Raw genomic sequence first — 20,241 nt, forward strand, 5'->3', positions numbered from 1 at the left:
AGACTTGTTTTACTGAATTTGTAGTGTGAAGAGGCTCTATGTTAGCCCACTGAGCTACAGCCTAGACATTTTTAGGGAGGTTACTCATTATCCTATGAGCCTGGTTAGCGAAGGTGAGTGAAGGACAGAGCGTGTGGTCAGACCACATGTTGTCAGGGTGCGGTTGAGAGGCAGTAGGGAGGTGACTGGTTTGTCTAGTTTGCACACAGGATGGGCTGTGGTGGACGTGGACCTCAGTGGTGTGTGTGTGTAGGTAGGTAGGTAGGTGTGTAGGTAGGTAGGAATTATGTTGAATATAATAAGAAACTACAAATGAACAAAAATAGAAATGCAACATGCAATACTTTAATAACAGTTACAGTTCAAAGAAAGAAATCAGTCAATTTAAATAAATGATTTAGGCGCTAATCTATGGATTTCACATTTATGGGAATACCGATATGCATCTGTTGGTCACAGATACCTTAAGAAAAAAGGTAGGGGTGTGGATCAGAAAACCAGCCAGCATATGGTGTGACCACCATTTACATAATGCAGCGTGACATCTCCTTCGCATAGAGTTGATCAGGTTGTTGATTGTGGCCTGTGGAATGTTGTCCCACTCCTCTTCAATGGCTGTGCGAAGTTGCTGAATATTGACAGGAACTGGAACATGCTGTCATACACATCGATCCAGAGTATCCCAACGCCGAACTGCAGTCAGGTCAAGACCCTGGTGAGGACAACGAGCACACAGATGAGCTTCCGTGAGATGGTTTCTGACAGTTTGTGTAAAAATGATTTGGTTGTGCAAACCCACAGTTTCATCAGCTGTCCGGGTGGCTAGTCTCAGCCGATCCTGCAGGTGAAGAAGCAGGATGTGGCGTTCCTGTGGAACTACTGGGCTGACGTACTGCCAAATTCTCTAAAATGACGTTCGAGGCGGCTTATGGTAGAGAAATTAACATTAAATTATCTGGCAACAGCTCTGGAGAAATGCTCACTAACAGTGATGTAAACAAATTTGTGCACAAAATGTTGTGTGTATGACAAACTTCTGGGATCTTTTATTTCTGCTCATAAAACATGGGACCAACACTTTACTTGTTGCATTTATATATTTTTTCAGAGTACATTCATTCATCTGACTTCATTATTTTGTGAATGCTGTAGCATTTCCAACGTATCTATCCATGGTAGCGAGCCTTGCTTCACCACTGAATACTATTAAGAGGCTAAGAGACAAAATAACTAACATCTCATGGCCCAGCATTAAATGATTGAGTTGACCTTAGCTCAAAGCTGCACAATTAGAGGCCAAGCATGTGGGATGTGTAGTGTGAATAACACTTACCATTAGACCATTCACCAAATAATAATACAAAGAGTATTAGCTTCTCTGAAATATGAGGACTACGGTTTCGTATCCATTTAAAAGTGATCAGATTTATTATGGTTATGCAACAAGAATACAATCATCAAATGGTACACACCATACCACGTCTTTAACTTCAAAAGATACAAACACATCTAAAAGTCTATAGGCTAAGTTTTAAAAAAACACACTATAGTGTAATGGAACGCTACACCAGGAGATTGGTCTAGAATGTTTCAGTTTCAGGTTTTAATGTCACGTGCACATGTGCAGTGAAATGTCTTTCTTGCGAGCTCTAAACCCAACAATGCAGTAATCAATAGCAATGTAATACTACAAATAGCATAAGGTAGTACAAAATAACACACGAGAAATAGAACTAAGAAGAACACTAGAAAGTAACTAAGCATACGATGTATGTACAGGGTCAGTCAGTTCCAGTACCATGTTTACAATGTGCCGGGACACAGGAGTGATAGAGGTATATATGTATAGGGGTAAGGGGACTATAAGCATCAGGATATACAGTCCCGTTTAAAAGTATTTGCCCCCTTTCTGATTTTCTCTGTTTATGCATTTTTTTATACGGAACGTTATCAGATCTTCAACAAAAACAAAATATTAGAGAAAGGGAACCTGAGTTAAATGTTTTTTTTTAATTATACTTATTTTATTTATTTAATGAACAAAGTTATGTAACACTCAATAACTGGTTGTGCCACCTTTAGCTGCAATGAGTGAAACCAAATGCTTCCTGTAGTTGTTGATCAGTCTGACGTCTCTGTGGAGGAATTCTGGCCCACTCTTGCATGCAGAACTGATTTAACTCAGCGCCATTTGTGGGTTTTCAAGCATGAACTGTTCATTTCACGTTCTGCCACAACATCTCAATTGGGATTAGGTCTGAACTTTGACTAGGCCATTCCAAAACATACAATTTGTTGCTTTTTAGCCATTTTCATGTAGACTTGATTGTGTGTTTTGGATCGTTGTCTTGCTGCATGACCCAGCTGCGCTTCAGCTTCTGCTCACAGGCCTGACATTCTCCTGCAGAATTTTCTGATACAGAGCAGAATTCCTGGTTCTGTTAAGTTCTAATTCTCAGAGTAAAAAACTCAGCAGGCATTATGGAAGCTTAACCAGGTTTATTCTTCCCAGAGGATCTATACAGCTGCATTAGACAAAACATGTTTCCCCCACCACAAGTATGTATACTGTCACGGCTTTCTTCCTGGGAAGGAGAGGCGGACCAAAACGCAGCGTGGTTATAGTTCATGGTTCTTTAATAACAAAACTCAAACATGAACAAACTACAAAACAATAACCGTGAAAACCGTAACAGTCCTAACTGGTGCATAAAACACAAAAGACAGGAAACAATCACCCACAAAATACCCAAAGAATATGGCTGCCTAAATATGGCTCCCAATCAGAGACAACGATAAACACCTGCCTCTGATTGAGAACCAATCCAGGCAACCATAGACTTACCTAGACACCTAAAAGAACACAACCCCATAAATCTACAAAAACCCCTAGACAAGACAAAACACATAAATAACCCATGTCACACCCTGGCCTAACCAAAATAATAAAGAAAACAAAGATAACTAAGGCCAGGGCGTGACATATACTCAAATTTAGGCACTCCTCCTTCTCTCCAATCCTTACATCTTTAATGGTTTGACAGGAAGACGAAGTGATGGGGTAATAAACCATTCCTTCTCCCTTAAGGTGATCTGACCTGACCTCAACACCCTTGATGCCTAATCCAAAGATCTCCACCTGTATCACCTATAGCAATCCTGTGACTTCCTCCCATCTACCCAGCACATTCCAAAGCTAGTCTGGCTCCTACAGATAACCATTAACTTCTGATGTAAAAACCAGTATCTATCACCCCTCAGAGACTATAGTATTACTTCTGATGTATCATGTCTCTTAGCAATGTTCAAAGTTTAACCCCAAATCCAACAGTTCCTTCTATTAAGGCAAGTTGTTCAGGTCCTGGGGCAGCAAAGCATCCCCAAACCATCCCACTACCACCACCATGCTTGACTGTTGGTGTGAGGTTCTTACTGTGGATGCAGTGTTTGGTTTTTGCCAGGCATAATGGGACCCATGTTGTCCAAGAAGTTTACTCATGTTTGCCAAAAAAGCACCTGGAAGCACCTGGATGATCATCAAGACGCTTGGAAGAATGTTCTATGGACAGATGATTCAAAAGTATAACTTTTTGGATGACATGGGTCCCATTATTCCTGGCGAAAACCAAACACTGCGTAGCTCTTTATGAACTTTTGAAGCAATCCAAACATGACAATTTAATTCACACAGTAACATTAATTTAGTTGATTTCACGTTTTCATCTGTCTTCACACCTCACAGGGGTCTGTGAGAACGTCCCTCCCTGTAGAAGGACACCGACAAGGTGTGTTTGACCCCTGTGATACCCCACAAACAGTAATGATTTTAGCATGGAAATCTTGGTGGGGCAAACTCACAAAAAATGTTTTAGATGCATGCCAGCAAAGCCACTACACAACACATTAATTGGACACTAATGTTGACAAACGGTGCCCACAAAATTTTAGGGCCTACATGAAAATGTCCCAACAGCAAAGTCCCAAAAGCAATCCCAACACCTTACCATTGCTACACCTGGCTATCAGCTGAGCCTCGTCTGGCAGCGAAACAGTTAATTCAGCCTCATTTGCAAACTTTAAAAAAAACATAGCTGATATGGCTGACTTGCTTAAACAAATGTGGTTTCTACTTACAATTGAGATGTACAAACTATGGTATAAGGGGACGACAAGCAGATAAGAGGTCCTTAATTTCGAATAAGACATTAATGAGCGAGCTAGGACGAACATAGCCAATATAACTATTTGTTCAGCACTTTTGAAATGTACAGCGACAGAATTCAGAACATGGGCCGTTCTGTACACCAAGTCAGAATCCGTAGGGTAAATAAAGGAGGCATATAAGCAGACAATGAAAGCTCTTACAATATTCAATGATTACATTTATCTAGAACAGGCTTTAGGCTACATGTGCACCACCAGGTCAGAACAGTAAGCTAAATTATGAAGGGAAGAGGGACCAAATTATTAGGATGAGGCACATGGGCTACTAACAGTTTACTACCCAACATGCACTTAGCATTACTTTCTTATCTACAGTATACATATCTCAATGGCATATTACATAATTTATGTAGCAGCACACAATACATTTTTGGACGCACCTTGTTTTGCTGGACTCACTTGAACAGGAAGGTGGCGCGGCGGGCCTTCGTGGGCAAATTTTGTCATCAAACTTTGTCATCCAAGTCTGGCTTCTCTGGATTTATGGTGCATTCAAGACAACTGGGAACTCAGACAAAAAAATTGAATTATAACGTTAGTGTTCTTCAGGTCGGAGCTCTAGAAAGAGGCCAGAGTAATCCGATTTGAGAATTTCGAGTTGGATGATCAATTAAAAACTTATTTTCCCAGTCGGAGTTAATTTTTTCCTCGAGTTCCCAGTTGTCTTGAACTTACTGAAGTCTGAGATTTCCCATTTCGGAGTTTCCAGTTGTTTTGAACGCAGCAGAAGTCATGCTAGATTGACAGCATGGCTAATGTTGATTGTTTATCATTTTAAGCTTGGAAAAGAGACCTTTAAACCCAGACTTGGACCACACATCCACTCCACTGAATAGTAGGCTAGTGATTGCTTTGTAATGCTCGCTGTGAGCCACTGATTCCTTCCAAACCACTCATTGTTGAATTTGAGATTTCCAACTTGTTGTGTAATGTTTATGTCCACTGGCCGATGAGCACCAATACATTTTATCTATAATTTCTCTACATAATTTATCTTCATATGACAAGGATTGAAAGGATTTGCCAGTATATTGTTGACTTGATTCATGATGATGACCGCTAGCTTGCAGGTAAGATTTTTAAAGTGTGATGTTAACATGATCAGTCCAATCAAAACTACGGTACATATAACGTAATTTGGCATAATTTTATCTGTGGCCAATGGCCTTGAGCCTTCTTGGATGGGCACTTCTAATGTGACTCCATGACAGCACCCAGGTGGCTTGAATTTTCGAGCTCTCCCCGGCAGATATTGCGGTAACATAGTGACCCCATGAGTGACAAAACACTGAGCCAATCACGGCACAACTAGAGAACATTACAAACCCCTAGGCTCCGTATTTTTCCGCTGGCTGCCCCACCACCACAGAAAGCACTGAGCTTGGCTGAAACACCTGCATGTTGGAGGTGACATACTTTCTTTTTCTTTTTTAAGTTGTTTGCCAACTGAAATGTGACACGGAATAATGCCAAAATAACATGCAAAACAGGCAACACAAAATAAACAGGTGGGTCTCTGCCTGCCCTGAATGACGGGTTGCCACTGCCTACAAATGGTCAGCTATTCAAATAATGTCATATATCGTGATTTAGTCATCAGGCTGGGCCTCCGGGCGGCTGCAAGTCACCAGTCGCCAGCTTCACCTTCTCTCATTCTATCATAACTACACCATCAATTCTTCGAGAGTGATGGTAACAAACTATTTGATTCACATCAGCTTAACATTATTATCAATCACATGTATTTAAAACGCCCTTCTTACATCAGCTGATGTCACAAAGTGCTGTACAGAAACCCAGCCTAAAACCCCAAACAGCAAGCAATGCAGGTGGCTAGGAAAAACTCTCTAGAAAGGCCAGAACCTAGTTTGAAACCTAGAGAAGAACCAGGCTATGAGGGGTGGCCAGTCTTCTTCTGGCTGTGCCGAGTGGAGATTATAACAGAACATGGCCAAGATGTTCAAACGTTCATAGATGACCAGCATGGTCAAATAATAATAAGCAGTAATCAGGAGTAAATGTCAGTTGGCTTTTCATAGCCGATCATTCAGAGTATCTCTACCGCTCCTGCTGAGAGTTGAAAACAGCAGGTCTGGGACAGGTAGCACGTCTGGTGAACAGGTCAGGGTTCCATAGACGCAGGCAGGACAGTTGAAACTGGAGCAGCATGACCAGGTGACACCGTGATTTGATTGTGAAATAGAAAAAAAAGCACAACATTGTCAGAATCACTGACCAATAAATCCTATTGATCAGAGTGTAATAGGAGTAATATATATTAAATAATTATAAGATATCCCTTATTAAGTATTACTTTCCATAAAGCACAAGTCAACTGCTGAAACGTTAGGACTTCTTGACATGTATGACATAATAATGTTTTTTGTCTATATTTTCCTGATAGCAAGACTAGTCTAATTTTACTGGCGTGTACATATATGTAAATGTCAGGGATTTTGCATAGACACTCCTCTGCCTACAAGTAGCCAGTCCGGCTCTGCCACTAAGCTATCTATAAATGAACGGGGCTCTACTGGATATCCTCCTGCACTCGCAACGGCAATTTTGGAACATCCCATCTTCATGTCACTTCGGCTCACTTGACGAATCGAAGAGGTCGGGCTGCGCTTGAGAACAAGCGATTTAATAGGTTATTAGATGAAATATAAAAGAACATTCGAAACAAGCAAGCTATCAAATCAACGAATAACCGTCCGTAACCTATCACTGTTGTTTAGAAGAGAAAATTAAATCTCCTGACTCCAACGTATTCCACGGTAAGTAGGCTAAAGTGCGTAGGCTTTAAGTGCGCACTAGGCTTTTTTTTTTACTACTACAGTGAATTCCCACTGTCAAAGTTCCGCAATAGGAGTTACGGTGCTAATATCTGTGCATACATAGGCTACTCTTCAGAAATGTGTTTTGTAGGCGTCACGGATTAGCCTGAAACTCATTGTCATGTATTCACAATCTAACGGTAATTCTGCACAGTGTATTAACATCAACTCGCTTGCCAAATCTGACCAGTTGAGGATTTCTCATTTTCAGCCATCAATTTCCTTTGTGTTTCATGTGGCCTATTGTCACTGGATCGATTGCTTTCATTTTACGCTGGCGACTCAAACCCAATCTTGCTTATGCCATTAGTGTTTCCCCGTTAACGTTTAGTAATGACCTGTCAAACACACTCCAGTAATGGCTGAAATAGGCTCAAAGCAATACAATGTTTTTGCATCTCAGGCGATTTTGGGGGTTGCACAAACCCGCATTCGAACCCTGGCCCAGCGACTATCAAGCCAACACTTAAACTGCTAGGTAAAGAGATCCGAACCTTTTGACAAGGTGGCTAGGTATTGGTTAAGGTTGCTATGTTACTTGCTGTACCCACGCCTTTCTATACCAGTGGTTCCCAACCTTTTTTGGTTTCCAAACCACCAAACTGAATTTTCCTCTGCCCGGATTACCCCTGAAGTACCCCCTCATGTGCATTTTACCAGTATGTCTATGGTCTCTTCTTCTCAACTATCCTCTGTGGAAAAGCCAAGTACCCCCAGGGGTCCTACTACCCTTGGTGGGGAACCAATGCTCTATACCAAGTCCCTCCCCACTGGGCAGAAACTGGTTGAATCAACATTGTTTCCACTTAATTTCAACAAAAATAAATGAATGCTATGATGTTGAATCAATGTGGAAACTGGATTGGATTGCATTGCGTTTGCAAAAAGTAATCAATGTAAGGGAATTTCATGTTTTTTTCACACAATAAAAAACTAAAAACTAAATCCAATGTCATGTGAAATGTTCTGGTGATTTCATGTTCGTTGACAACTCAACCAAATGTTAATCAAAAATAGACATCGAACTGATGTATGTACCCAGTTGGTCACATCTACATGCCTCTGCTAGGGCGCCATTCCCACATCTGTCACCAACTTCACCTCGGACACAGCGACTGTCAAACAACCGCTTTAACCGTTAGGCCAAGAGATCAGAACCTCTTGATGAGACCTATGTAGGCAATAGATGGGTGTAATCTAGAGCCAGGTGGGGAAAAAATGATTATAAGGGGAATTATAATGGTAGGCCTGATCACCGACAACGATGAGACAGCCTATAGGAAGGAGGTCAGAGACCTGACCGTGTGGTGCAATGACAACAACCTCTCCCTCAACGTGATCAAGACAAAGGAGATGATTGTGGACTACAGGAAAAGGAGGACCGAGCACACCCCATTCTCATCGACAGGGCTGTAGTGGAGCAGGTTGAGAGCTTCATGTTCCCTGGCGTCCACATCACCAACAAACTAACATGGTCCAAGCACACCAAGACAGATGACAAAACCTATTCCCCTTAGGAGACTGAAAAGATTTGGCATGGGTCCTTAGATCCTCAGAAGGTTTTACAGCTGCCCCTTCGAGAGCATCCTGACGGGTTGCATCACTGCCTGGTATGGCAATTGCTCGGCCTCTGACCGCAAGGCACTACAGAGGGTAGTGCGTACGGCCCAGTACATCACCGGGGCCAAGCTTCCTGCCATCCGGGACCTCTATACTAGGCGGTGTCAGAGGAAGACCCTAAAAATTGCCAAAGACTCCAGCGACCCTAGTTATAGACTGTTCTCTCTGCTACCGGAGGTACCGGAGCGCCAAGTCTAGGTCCAAGAAGCTTCTAAACATATTCTACCCCTAAGCCATAAGACTCCTGAACAGCTAATGAAATGTCTACCCAGACTATTGCTCCCCCCTCCCCGTATCGGTACCCCCTGTATATAGCCCCGCTATTGTTATTTATTGTGTTGTCTAATTATTTGTCATGCTTATCTCTTTATTTTTTTTTTTGGGGGGGGGGGGGGTATTTTCTTAACTGCATTGTTGGTTAAGGGCTTGTAAGTAAGCTTTTCACTGTAAGGTCTACCTACACCTGTTCTATTTGGAGCATGTGACAAATAAAATTAGATTTGAAGCCCCAATGCAATTCTGAAGTATATTGGGCCTACATCCACAGTGATTTCAACTGATTTTGCTGTATATTCTAAAAATAATTCATTATTGTCTTTTGTTGAAATTTTAACGACATTCCAACCATGTTAACCATTATCCAGTCCAATTGTGGCATGATTCCACTATTTATCAGTTTGCATCAGTTTCAATGCAGGACTTTTATTTTGAAGGTGAACCGCTGATTTGACTATTGATGCCTAAACACTACTGTTGCTGACTTTACAGTCGTGGCGTTTCACTATCGGAAGTGCGGAGTTCCGACTGAGACGTTTCACTTGAACGACCCTCCAAGTCGTAATTCAAATGAGAATCTCTGAGAAAATGTTGTTACTCCAGTTGTGATGTTTCACCACTGACGTTTCATCTTTTCAACCAAAAGATGATGACAAATACGCTTTTGACAATTAGCCTCTAAACGTATCAATGTGGATAATGTTAAGCGAGCTAGCTAACTTTTTTTATTTGCATCGTTAGCTACCTTATCAATTTATTCAGTCTATATGTAGCCGATGTGAAATGGCTAGCTAGTTAGCGCTAGTGGCGTTTCAATCGGTGACGTCACTTGCTCTGAGACCTTGAAGTAGTGGTTCCCCTTGCTCTGGAAGAGCAGCGCTTTTTGTGGAGCGATGCTTCGAGGGTGACTGTTGACGTGTGCAGAGCGTCCCAGGTTCGCGCCCAAGTCGGGGCGAGGGGACGGGCGTAAAGTCCGTTACATATACTTATTTTTCAAATTGTAATATTTTTTTACTATATTTGTGGCTATGGAATCCTGACCTGTTCACCGGAGGTGCTACCTGTCCCAGACCTATTATTTGACCATGCTGGTCATTTATGAACATTTGAACATCTTGGCCATGTTCTGTTATAATCTCCACCCGGCACAGCCAGAAGAGGACTGGCCACCCCTCATAGCCTGGTTTCGTCCTAGGTTTTGGCCTTTCTAGGGAGTTTTTCCTAGCCAATGTGCTTCAACACCTGCATTGCTTGCTGTTTGTGGTTTTAGGCTGGGTTTCTGTACAGCACTTTGAGATATCAGCTGATGTACGAAGGGCTATATAAATTGATTTGATTTTGATTTGATTTAAAATAAATAAATGAAGCCAAACAACTAGGCTAACTCTGTTAATATCTTCCCTAACTGTCCCCTAACTGTCCTGTTGCACTCTTTCACTTTATTTTTGTCTCTAGGCCTCTCTCTCTGTCACTCTCTCTCAAGCCTGCAGTCATGACCGAGAACATTCGTATCAACAATCCCAATGTGAAGTACACAGATACACACATTGAGGCTCAGTACTGCTACCATACTACTGCTGTACGCAGGGACGGAGACACACTCACAGTAAGTTTCTCTCACACACACACACACCAGCATCACCTATCTAATTTCTAACTGTGTAAATCTCTCCACTCCACCCCTCCAGGTGACCCCGTCCGTTAGTGAGCTTGAGTTCCGTACTGAGCGACATGTCCCCAGGCTGGGGGTGATGCTAGTTGGCTGGGGAGGAAACAATGGGACCACCGTCACCGCTGCTGTACTGGCCAACAGACTGGGACTCACCTGGAGAACCAAAACTGGAGAACAGGTGACGTGTGTGTGTGTGTGTGTGTCGTTGATCCTACTTTGTGACAGTTTTATAGCATATTTTCCAAAGACATGTCTCTCCTCTGATGCGGAGCTAGCTAGCAGAGCCTCATTATACCCCAGATACAGCGATGGGTTCACACACACACACACACACTGATATGATGGGTTTAGTGGAGTTTTAAGGGTTTAACATTGACTGACACACAAACGTTTACAACACAGGCATTCCTTTACCTTTATATGGGCATCATTACTTCCCCAAATGTGTCCTTTTTTTTTCCTGTTTGAAAAAATTCCTCAAATCATTCTTCATTTAATGCAGATATTCAAAGTTGGGGTCGCGACCCATAGTGGGGTCCCTGGGGGAATTGCAGTGGGCTAGCCAAAACAAATTTAAAAGTCAACATTATTGCATAGGATAATATAAAACGTTTTTGAGAAAGATCCTTTAAAAAATAACTGAGTACATTTATTTATTGTTTTTCTTAATTTTGATAAGAGAGATAAAAATGTATTGAATCGAAGGTTATTTGTTGATGTACAAATCCAAATGTAATTTTTTTTAACGTAAGGTTGTGTCATTAGATTTCGGGTGGGGTCAGCTGAAATTCTGTGGGGAAAAAAAGGAGTCCCTGTAGAAAACGTTTGAATACCACTGATTTAGTGTGTTGTTATTATTCAAGACTTGTTATTTATTTTTGTTCTGTGTCTATTTTATGACTCTCTCCCCCTTTTCGAACCCCCCTCCTCCTTCCCAGAAAGCCAACTACTACGGTTCCCTCTTCCAGTCCTCAACTGTGTGTTTAGGTGCGGGGCCAGATGGAAAGGAAGTTAACATTCCGTTCCGTGACCTCCTACCCATGATGCACCCTAATGATATCGTCTTTGATGGTAAAGGAGTGTGTGTGTATGCGTGTATGTAATCAGAGAAGGAATGCTGACGCTAGGTCAGTTCTTCATGGGCCACTGTGGAGAAGGAAATGTTAAAAGTCTCCATGTGGACTGTCTGTCTGTCAGGCTCGTTATTTAACCCCCTGTTTAACCTCCTCCATTATTCAGCACTGCCCTGGAGGCAGAGGTAGAGTACACACCTCTGGTCCTCTAGTCTAACTGGTCCTCTATGTTCTTTTGGGCCTGTCTGACAGGTTTTCTTTTAAGAGACATTAGGCTTGTAAAACTTTAGCTAACTAATTAAATAAAGAGAGAGTGTGTGTGTCAGGCTGGGACATCTCATCCATGGATCTGGGCAGTGCGATGGAGAGAGCCGAGGTCCTTGATTGGTCCCTCCAGGAGAAGCTCCGCCCACACATGAGCCACCTCCGACCCCGGGCCTCCATCTATATCCCAGAATTCATAGCTGCCAACCAGGCGGGCCGAGCAGACAACGTTCTGAAAGGGACCATGGCTGAACAGGTACGCCCTGTGTGTGTGCCTCGTACACCCTGTCCCCTAACCCCTTAGCTCTTACCCCATATACCCTAGACCCTATGTGTTTCTGGGTGTCTGAATAGTGATTCTTCTCTCTCTCCCTGCAGGTGGAGCAGATCAGAGCAGACATTCAGGACTTCCGGCATTCAAGCGGCGTGGACAAGGTCATCGTTTTGTGGACGGCCAACACCGAACGTTTCTGTGACCTCACAGCCGGGGTCAACGACACGGCCAAGAATCTCCTGGCTGCCATACAGGTAGAGAGAGATCTGACGGATCTATTCTGTCTCGCTCTCGTCTTCTCTCTCTCTTACTCTCTCTCTCTACTCTCTCTGTCTCTATCAGTCAGGTGGGGAGGTGTCTCCCTCTACTTTGTTTGCTGTAGCCAGTATCCTGGAGGGCTGTGCCTACATTAACGGTTCTCCCCAGAACACGTTTGTCCCTGGGGCGATAGAGCTGGCTGTGGAAAGAAACGTGTTCATAGCAGGAGACGACTTCAAGTCTGGTCAGACAAAGATCAAGTCAGTCCTGGTCGACTTCCTCATCAGTGCTGGGATCAAGGTGAGAGGTCAACCCAGTCCATTTGCTGTTTCATTCACTTCAATAGGACTTCTGTTCTGTGAACAGTTCCAGTTCCACTTGTATAATGATAAAGTACATAATTATACAATTACTAAGTTATTCTAAAATTACTATACAACATGTTAAAACACTGTTATTACAACAATTGTACCCAGGTAAAAGGGCAATTTCATGTGTGTAACACTAGGTTAATACCAGACTGTAAAATAACATGTTGCCGTCTGTTGCCATGACAGCCCACCTCCATTGTCAGCTACAATCACCTTGGCAACAACGATGGTATGAACCTCTCAGCACCGCAGCAGTTCCGCTCCAAGGAGATCTCCAAGAGCAATGTGGTGGATGACATGGTCAACTCCAACCCTATACTGTACCACAATGGGGAGAAACCTGACCACTGTGTAAGTCTGCGGGTGTGTGTGTTTGCGTGTGTGTGTGTAACACAGAGAAACCTGATCTGAATTAAGAGTTGAATGTGTGTTTTTTTTCATACCTGGTAGATACCTGGTATCAATAGCACTGCATTTTGTTTTACTAAGTGGCAGAAAGTATCCATAGTTTTTCTTGAGAAATACTTGACTCAGTTGTCTTGCTGTGTGTGTGTGTGTGTGTAGGTGGTGATTAAGTATGTGCCGTATGTGGGGGACAGTAAGAGGGCGATGGATGAATACACCTCTGAGATCATGATGGGAGGAACCAACACTATCGCAATGCACAACACCTGTGAGGTGAGTCTCTCACACACACACCTACACCTCAACTTGATTTTTTTTCTCTAACAAAAGGTGTCTCTCTCCAGGACTCTCTGCTAGCCAGTCCTATCATCCTGGACCTGGTCCTCCTCACAGAGTTGTGTCAGCGTGTATGTGTTCGGCCCCAAGGATCAGAGACCTTCCAGTCCTTCCACAGTGTCCTGGCTATCCTCTCCTTCATGTGTAAAGCTCCCCTCGTCCCCCCTGGGGCCCCGCTGGTCAATGCCTACTTCAGACAGAGAGCCTGCATTGAGAACATCATGAGGTCAGAACACCTACCACCCTGTCTTGTTAGGGATTTGTCTTAGTGGTCACCAATCATAATGTTTGTTACTGAACTTCCTGTCGCTCTTGTCCAAAAATAATGTTGTACCGGTCTCTGTGGTTATATTCCTTCAGTTTTGCAACTGACTAGGTATCCCTTTTCCCTTTCAGAGCGTGCCTTGGTCTCCCCCCTCAGAACCACATGCACCTGGAGCACAAGCTGCAGAGGGGCTTCCTGCCTCGCCACGACAACCGTATCTACGACAATGTGGCTACCAAGAGGGTCCTAAGCAACGGTTACCACGCCTCCCAACAGAATGGTGTCTGCGCACACGTGGTGAAAGAGGCAACGATTGGATAATGGCTGCAGATTAGGTCTCTGTCATCACAGGGAAGATTCTAGAAGTGTCCACAGCCACAGAGAAACAATTATATCCATAGTTTAGTTTATTAGGATCCCCATTAGCTGTTGCACATGCAGCAGCTACTCTTCCATGGGTTACACACTATTACATATTTAGATACTTATACAGTGCAGTTAAATTAGATCCATAGAAAGTTAGCCAAACTCTTTATACAGCATACTGTATGATGATCATGTTTTATTTGGCCTGGTTGTGTAAGATACATACAGTAGGAAACACAACCTCTAGTTGGCTTTAACCATTGTCACTTTTGGACAACCAGTCTAATATTCTGTGGTTTTAGACTCTTATTGCTCATATACATACAAATTTAACCAAAATCTGTTCATGTATTTGTTCCAATGATACAGTGGGGAGAACAAGTATTTAATACACTGCTGATTTTGCAGGTTTTCTTACTTACAAAGCATGTAGAGGTCTGTCATTTTTATCATAGGTACACTTCAACTGTGAGAGACGGCATCTAAAACAAAAATCCAGAAAATGTATGATTTTTAAGTAAATAATTAGCATTTTATTGCATGACATAAGTATTTGATACATCAGAAAAGCAGAACTTAATAGTTGGCACAGAAACCTTTGTTAGCAATTACAGAGATCATACGTTTCCTGTAGTTCTTGACCAGGTTTGCACACACTGCCGCAGGGATTTTGGCCCACTCCTCCATACAGACCTTCTCCAGATCTTTCAGGTTTCGGGGCTGTCGCTGGGCCAATACGGATTTTCAGCTCCCTCCAAAGATTTTATATTGGGTTCAGGTCTGGAGACTGGCTAGGCTACTCCAGGACCTTGAGATGCTTCTTACGTAGCCACTCCTTAGTTGCCCTGGCTGTGTGTTTTGGGTCGTTGTCATGCTGGAAGACCCAGCCACGACCCATCTTCAATGCTCTTACTGAGGGAAGGAGGTCGTTGGCCAAGATCTCGCGATACATGGCCCCATCCATCCTCCCCTCAATACGGTGCAGACGTCCAGTCCCCTTTGCAGAAAAGCATCCCAAAGAATGATATTTCCACCTCCATGCTTCACGGTTGGGATGGTGTTCTTGGGGTTGTACTCATCCTTCTTCTTCCTCCAAACACGGCGAGTGAAGTTTAGACCAAAAAGCTCTATTTTTGTCTCATCAGACCACATGACCTTCTCCCATTCCTCCTCTGGATCATCCAGATGGTCATTGGCAAACTTCAGATAGGCCTGGACATGCGCTGGCTTGAGCAGGAGGACCTTGCGTGCGCTGCAGGATTTTAATCCATGATGGCGTAGTGTGTTACTAATTGTTTTATTTTAGACTGTGGTCCCAGCTCTCTTCAGGTCGTTGACCAGGTCCTGCTGTGTAGTTCAGACAATTTCAGACATTGTTCAGACAATCTACAATTTAACCCTGATGTCCTTACACAGCTCTCTAGTCTTGGCCATTGTGGAGAGGTTGGAGTCTGTTTGATCGAGTGTGTGGACAGGTGTCTTTCGTACAAGTAACGAGTTCAAACAGGTGCAGTTAATACAGGTAATGAGTGGAGAACAGGAGGGCTTCTTAAAGAAAAACTAACAGGTCTGTGAGAGACGGAATTCTTACTGGTTGGTAGGTGATCAAATACTTATGTCATGCAATAAAACGCAAATGAATTACTTAAAAATCATACAATGTGATTTTCTGGATTTTTGTTTTAGATTCTGTCTCTCACAGTTGAAGTGTACCTATGATAAAAAAAATTACAGACCTCTACATGCTTTGTAAGTAGGAAACACTGCCTATTTTGCAGGTTATCAAATACTTGTTCTCCCCACTGTATGTTACATGCAATGTTACCCTACCATCCCTACCCTGATTGGAGTAAACTAACAGACTAACAATACTGCTACTTGCAGCTATTTTCGCGCACATCTACGATATCCGTATTTAAACAATTACACATATATTAATAATTTCCACTTTCTTCAAGTGATGGATTGTCACCCACAGCGGCCAATCCACCATTCATTCTGATTTTAAATCCAACCCTCCAATGTCCACAGATTAACCCATCTTTCCCAGTATAATGCAATTTTTATATTTCCTTTTGCAATACATTCCTCCATTTTACTATGCTGTCTTTTTGAGTGTCCTTGTAACATTTCTACTGATATTGGCCAAAAAATAAAGAGTATAATCATATTTCCCATTAACTGATCATGTTATTTCAGATGTCTTAACAATACAGTCTGCATGTCCCTGATTTTATAACATAACAACCATACCTGGACCTGACTCCAAAAGTGAGCCACCAATAGACAGTACTAGAAAATATATCCTAGTGATTCTGCTTCCTGTTGTTAGCTGCTTGTGTGACAATTTTACCATTCCTGTTTACAATGACCTTCATAAACATTATCCCATTGTACATTTCTTCCCCCCCCCCAAATGTTTCTCTATCAGTACATTGGAGTTTAGCCATATGATTTGCTGTCATATTAGTTCTCCCTTTTCTGGAGGAGGAAAGTGAAAGACTTTAAAAAGGAGGATACTTTAAAACAGGGATCCAATCCAATGAAAATGTTTAATATGGAAAGAACCCACTCGAAAACATAGGATGGGCCTCGCTTAGTAGCTTGCTAGAAAACTAATTTGGATTTAGATACAATGGAGACTTTAAGAGAGAGGTTTAATGCCGTAATATTTAATAGTTTGAACCCTACAAACTCGTGTTGGTTATATAAATATGCTCGTTTAACCTTATCTGGTCTGCCATTCCAAATAATATGAAATAATTTTTGCCCCCATGATTTGAAAAAGGATTCTCCTGGAGACGGTAGAGCCATGGAATAAATTTGTAAACTATCACGAGAATTAATCAGGGTAATTTTCCCTTAAATAGATAGGCCTTTCCACTGTTTTCAAGATTCTATCTATTTTTGTTTTCGATCGAAGTTAATAGTTGCAAGATCGCTCAACTTTTCCAGGATATGTTACATCAACCACATCAACTTCACCATCCGCCCATGTAAATCGACAGACCACATGGCAATTTAAAGTTTGTATCTTTTAGAGAACCAAGCCGTAATATAGTTGGGTTTTAGTCCAGAGAAAATTGATAAATTATCCAGGTCCTCAATGAGGCCATTCAAGGTTGAAGATTGAGGACTTCAGAATTTGAGTCATCAGCATACATTGATACTTTTGTCTCTAGTCCCTTAACTTTAAGCCCTTTAATGTTAACAATTCAATGGCCATAATAAAATAGGTATGGTGACAGAAGGCAGCCTTGTTTTACGCCTCTTGACAATTCAAAGTTCTCAGAGAAGTAACGGTTATTTCAGTAGTTCATAAAAAGTTTATATCCCCATCTAAAAGGAATCAATTACCAACCATAGTTCATTATGTGTAATTAGGCTTTCACCAAAAACTGTCGCAGATAGTTTAACATGATTTTTGGGGAGAAGGATATCACAAAATGCATCCTCAAGGGAGGTTGGAGAAACCTGACAAAATAACATTTGTTTAAAATATTTTACATCATCATTCAAAATCTCTGTTAGTGAGATAAAGATTTCTCCAGGTTTGTAAAACAATTGCAGGTTATTTTTGGTCGCAGTTCTATATTGAATGTTCGGGAAAGGTTGGTGCATTGTTTTGCCATTCTCCATCCAGTTTGCTGTTTTTTAGATAAATGAAACCTGATCTTTCCTGAAGAAGTTCCTCAAACTCCTTTTGTTTTGCATCTGCATTATTCAGTGCTTCAGTATTACATTCATTTACACCTGTGGATCCCAAACTTTTTATAGTCCCGTACCCCTTCAAGCATTCAACCTCCAGCTTTGTACCCCCTCTAGCACCAGGGTCAGCTGTACCCCCTCTAGCACCAGGGTCAGCTGTACCCCCTCTAGCACCAGGGTCAGCTGTACCCCCTCTAGCACCAGGGTCAGCTGTACCCCCTCTAGCACCAGGGTCATCATTGTAAGCCTGCCAGACGCACACTATACAATACATTTATTAAACATAAGAATGAGTGTGAGTTTTTGTCACAACCTGCTCGTGGGAAGTGACAAAGAACTCATAGGACTATGGCACAAATAATGTAATAATAATAATTAATCATTTTTCTCTTTATTTAACAATCTTACATATAAAACATTATTTATTAATTGAAAATTGTGAATAACTCATCACAGGTTAATGAGAAGGGTGTGCATGAAAGGATGTACATAAGTCTGCCATGTTGGGTTGTATTGGAGAGAATCTCAGTCTTAAATCATTTTCCACAAACAGTCTGTGCCTGTATTTAGTTTTCATGCTAGTGAGGGCCGAGAATCTGCTCTCACATAGGTATGTGGTTGCAAAGGGCATCAGTGTCTTAACAGCTCGATTTGCCAATGCAGGATACTCTGAGCGCAGCCCAATCCAGAAATATGGCAGTGGCTTCTGATTAAATTCCATTATCACAGAACAACTTGTTGCAATTTCAATGAGGCTCTCTTGTTCAGATATTGGTACGTGGACTGGAGGCAGGGCATCAAAGGGATGACGAATCCAGTTGTTTGTGCCGTCCGTTTTCAACTCATTCAGGTGCTTCAAAAAAAGAATACAGTGATGGAAAGACCTGTGTGTTGTCCTTGTTAATGTAGACAGAGAAGAGCTCCAACTTCTTAATCATAGCCTCAATTTTGTCCCGTACATTGAAGTTAGTTGTGGAGAGTCCCTGTAATCCTAGATTCAGATCATTCAGGTGAGAAAAAACATCACCTAAATAGGCCAGTCGTGTGAGAAACTAGTCATCATGCAAGCGGTCAGACAAGTGAAAATTAGGCTCAGTAAAGAAAACTTTGAGCTCGTCTCTCAATTTAAAAAAATGTGTCAATACTTTATCCCTTGATAACCAGAGCACTTCTGTATGTTGTAAAAGTGTTACATGGTCGCTGCCCATATCATTGCATAATGCAGAAAATACAAGAGAGTTCAGGGGCCTCGCTTGCTTTAACAACGTTAACCATTTTTACTGTAGTGTCCAAAATGTCTTCCAAGCTGACAGGCATTCCCTTTGCAGCAAGATCAATCAATCAATCAAATGTATTTATGAAGCCCTTCTTACATCAGCTGATGTCACAAAGTGCTGTACAGAAACCCAGCCTAAAACCCCAAACAGCAAGCAATGCAGGTGGCTAGGAAAAACTCCCTTGAAAGGCCAGAACCTAGGAAGAAACCTAGAGAGGAACCAGGCTATGAGGGGTGGCCAGTCCTCTTCTGGCTGTGCCAGGTGGAGATTATAACAGAACATGGCCAAGATGTTCAAATGTTCATAGATGACCAGCAGGGTCAAATAATAACAATCACAGTGGTTGTAGAGGGTGCAACAGGTCAGCACCTCAGGAGTAAATGTCAGTTGGCTTTTCATAGCCGACCATTCACAGTATCTCTACCGCTCCTGCTGTCTCTAGAGAGTTGAAAACAGCAGGTCTGGAACAGGTAGCACGTCTGGTGAACAGGTAAGGGTTCCATAGTCGCAGGCAGAACAGTTGAAACTGGAGCAGCAGCACGACCAGGTGGACTGGGGACAGCAAGGAGTCATCAGGCCAGGTAGTCCTGAGGCATGGTCCTAGGGCTCAGGTCGTCCAAGAGAAGAAAGAGAGAGAGACAGAGAAGGACACCAGTTATTAAGACAGGAGAAATACTCCAGATATAACAGACTGACCCTAGCCCCCGACATATAAACTAATGCAGCATAAATACTGGAGTCTGAGACAGGAGGGGTCGGGAGACACTGTGGCCCTGTCCGACGATACACCCAGACAGAGCCAAACAGGCAGGATATAACGACACCCACTTTGCCAAAGCACAGCCCCCACACCACTAGAGGGATATCTCCAACCACCAACCTACCATCCTGAGACAAGGCCGAGTATAGCCCACTAAGTTCTCCCCCACAGCACAACCCAAGGGGGGGTGCCAACCTGGACAGAAAGATCACATCAGTGAACCCACTCAACCCACTCAAGTGACGCACCCCTCCT

General features: G+C 42.5%; 2 protein-coding genes across 3 annotated transcripts in view; one reads left to right on the top strand and one right to left on the bottom strand.

Moving 5' to 3' along the window:
* LOC149982302 (uncharacterized) overlaps window positions 1–19,625 on the bottom strand; it is a 58,642-nt gene extending 39,017 nt beyond the window's left edge. Inside the window, exon 1 of the mRNA XM_090242193.1 lies at window positions 19,565–19,625. Coding sequence (XP_090098319.1) covers window positions 19,565–19,625 — 61 coding nt within the window. The remainder of the gene's footprint in view (window positions 1–19,564) is intronic.
* LOC110528873 (inositol-3-phosphate synthase 1-A) lies at window positions 6,688–16,422 on the top strand. Of its 2 annotated transcripts, none has more exons than XM_021611044.3 (11): window positions 6,688–7,001; window positions 10,413–10,563; window positions 10,646–10,807; window positions 11,568–11,700; window positions 12,029–12,222; window positions 12,345–12,494; window positions 12,583–12,798; window positions 13,056–13,220; window positions 13,434–13,547; window positions 13,619–13,836; window positions 14,007–16,422. In XM_021611044.3, the coding sequence occupies exons 2-11, from the start codon at window positions 10,450–10,452 to the stop codon at window positions 14,194–14,196; spliced, it is 1,656 nt and encodes a 551-aa protein (XP_021466719.1). In that variant the 5' UTR covers window positions 6,688–7,001; window positions 10,413–10,449; the 3' UTR covers window positions 14,197–16,422. The 2 variants fall into 2 exon arrangements, with proteins under 2 accessions (XP_021466719.1, XP_090096389.1); XM_090240263.1 differs by having other exon boundaries at window positions 6,699–7,001; window positions 10,441–10,563.
* Window positions 19,626–20,241: the final 616 nt, after the last annotated feature.

The sequence above is a fragment of the Oncorhynchus mykiss genome, chromosome 7, assembly GCF_057628025.1.
Source record: "Oncorhynchus mykiss isolate SJ-2025 chromosome 7, ASM5762802v1, whole genome shotgun sequence".
NCBI classification, from domain to species: domain Eukaryota; kingdom Metazoa; phylum Chordata; class Actinopteri; order Salmoniformes; family Salmonidae; genus Oncorhynchus; species Oncorhynchus mykiss.

Coding starts and splice junctions, on each gene's coding strand:
- LOC110528873 (XM_021611044.3), top strand. CDS start 10,450: ATGACCGAGAACATTCGTATCAACAATCCCAATGTGAAGTACACAGAT. Junction 12,495..12,582: donor ATCTCCTGGCTGCCATACAG/GTAGAGAGAGAT, acceptor TGTCTCTATCAG/TCAGGTGGGGAGGTGTCTCC. Junction 12,799..13,055: donor TCATCAGTGCTGGGATCAAG/GTGAGAGGTCAA, acceptor TTGCCATGACAG/CCCACCTCCATTGTCAGCTA.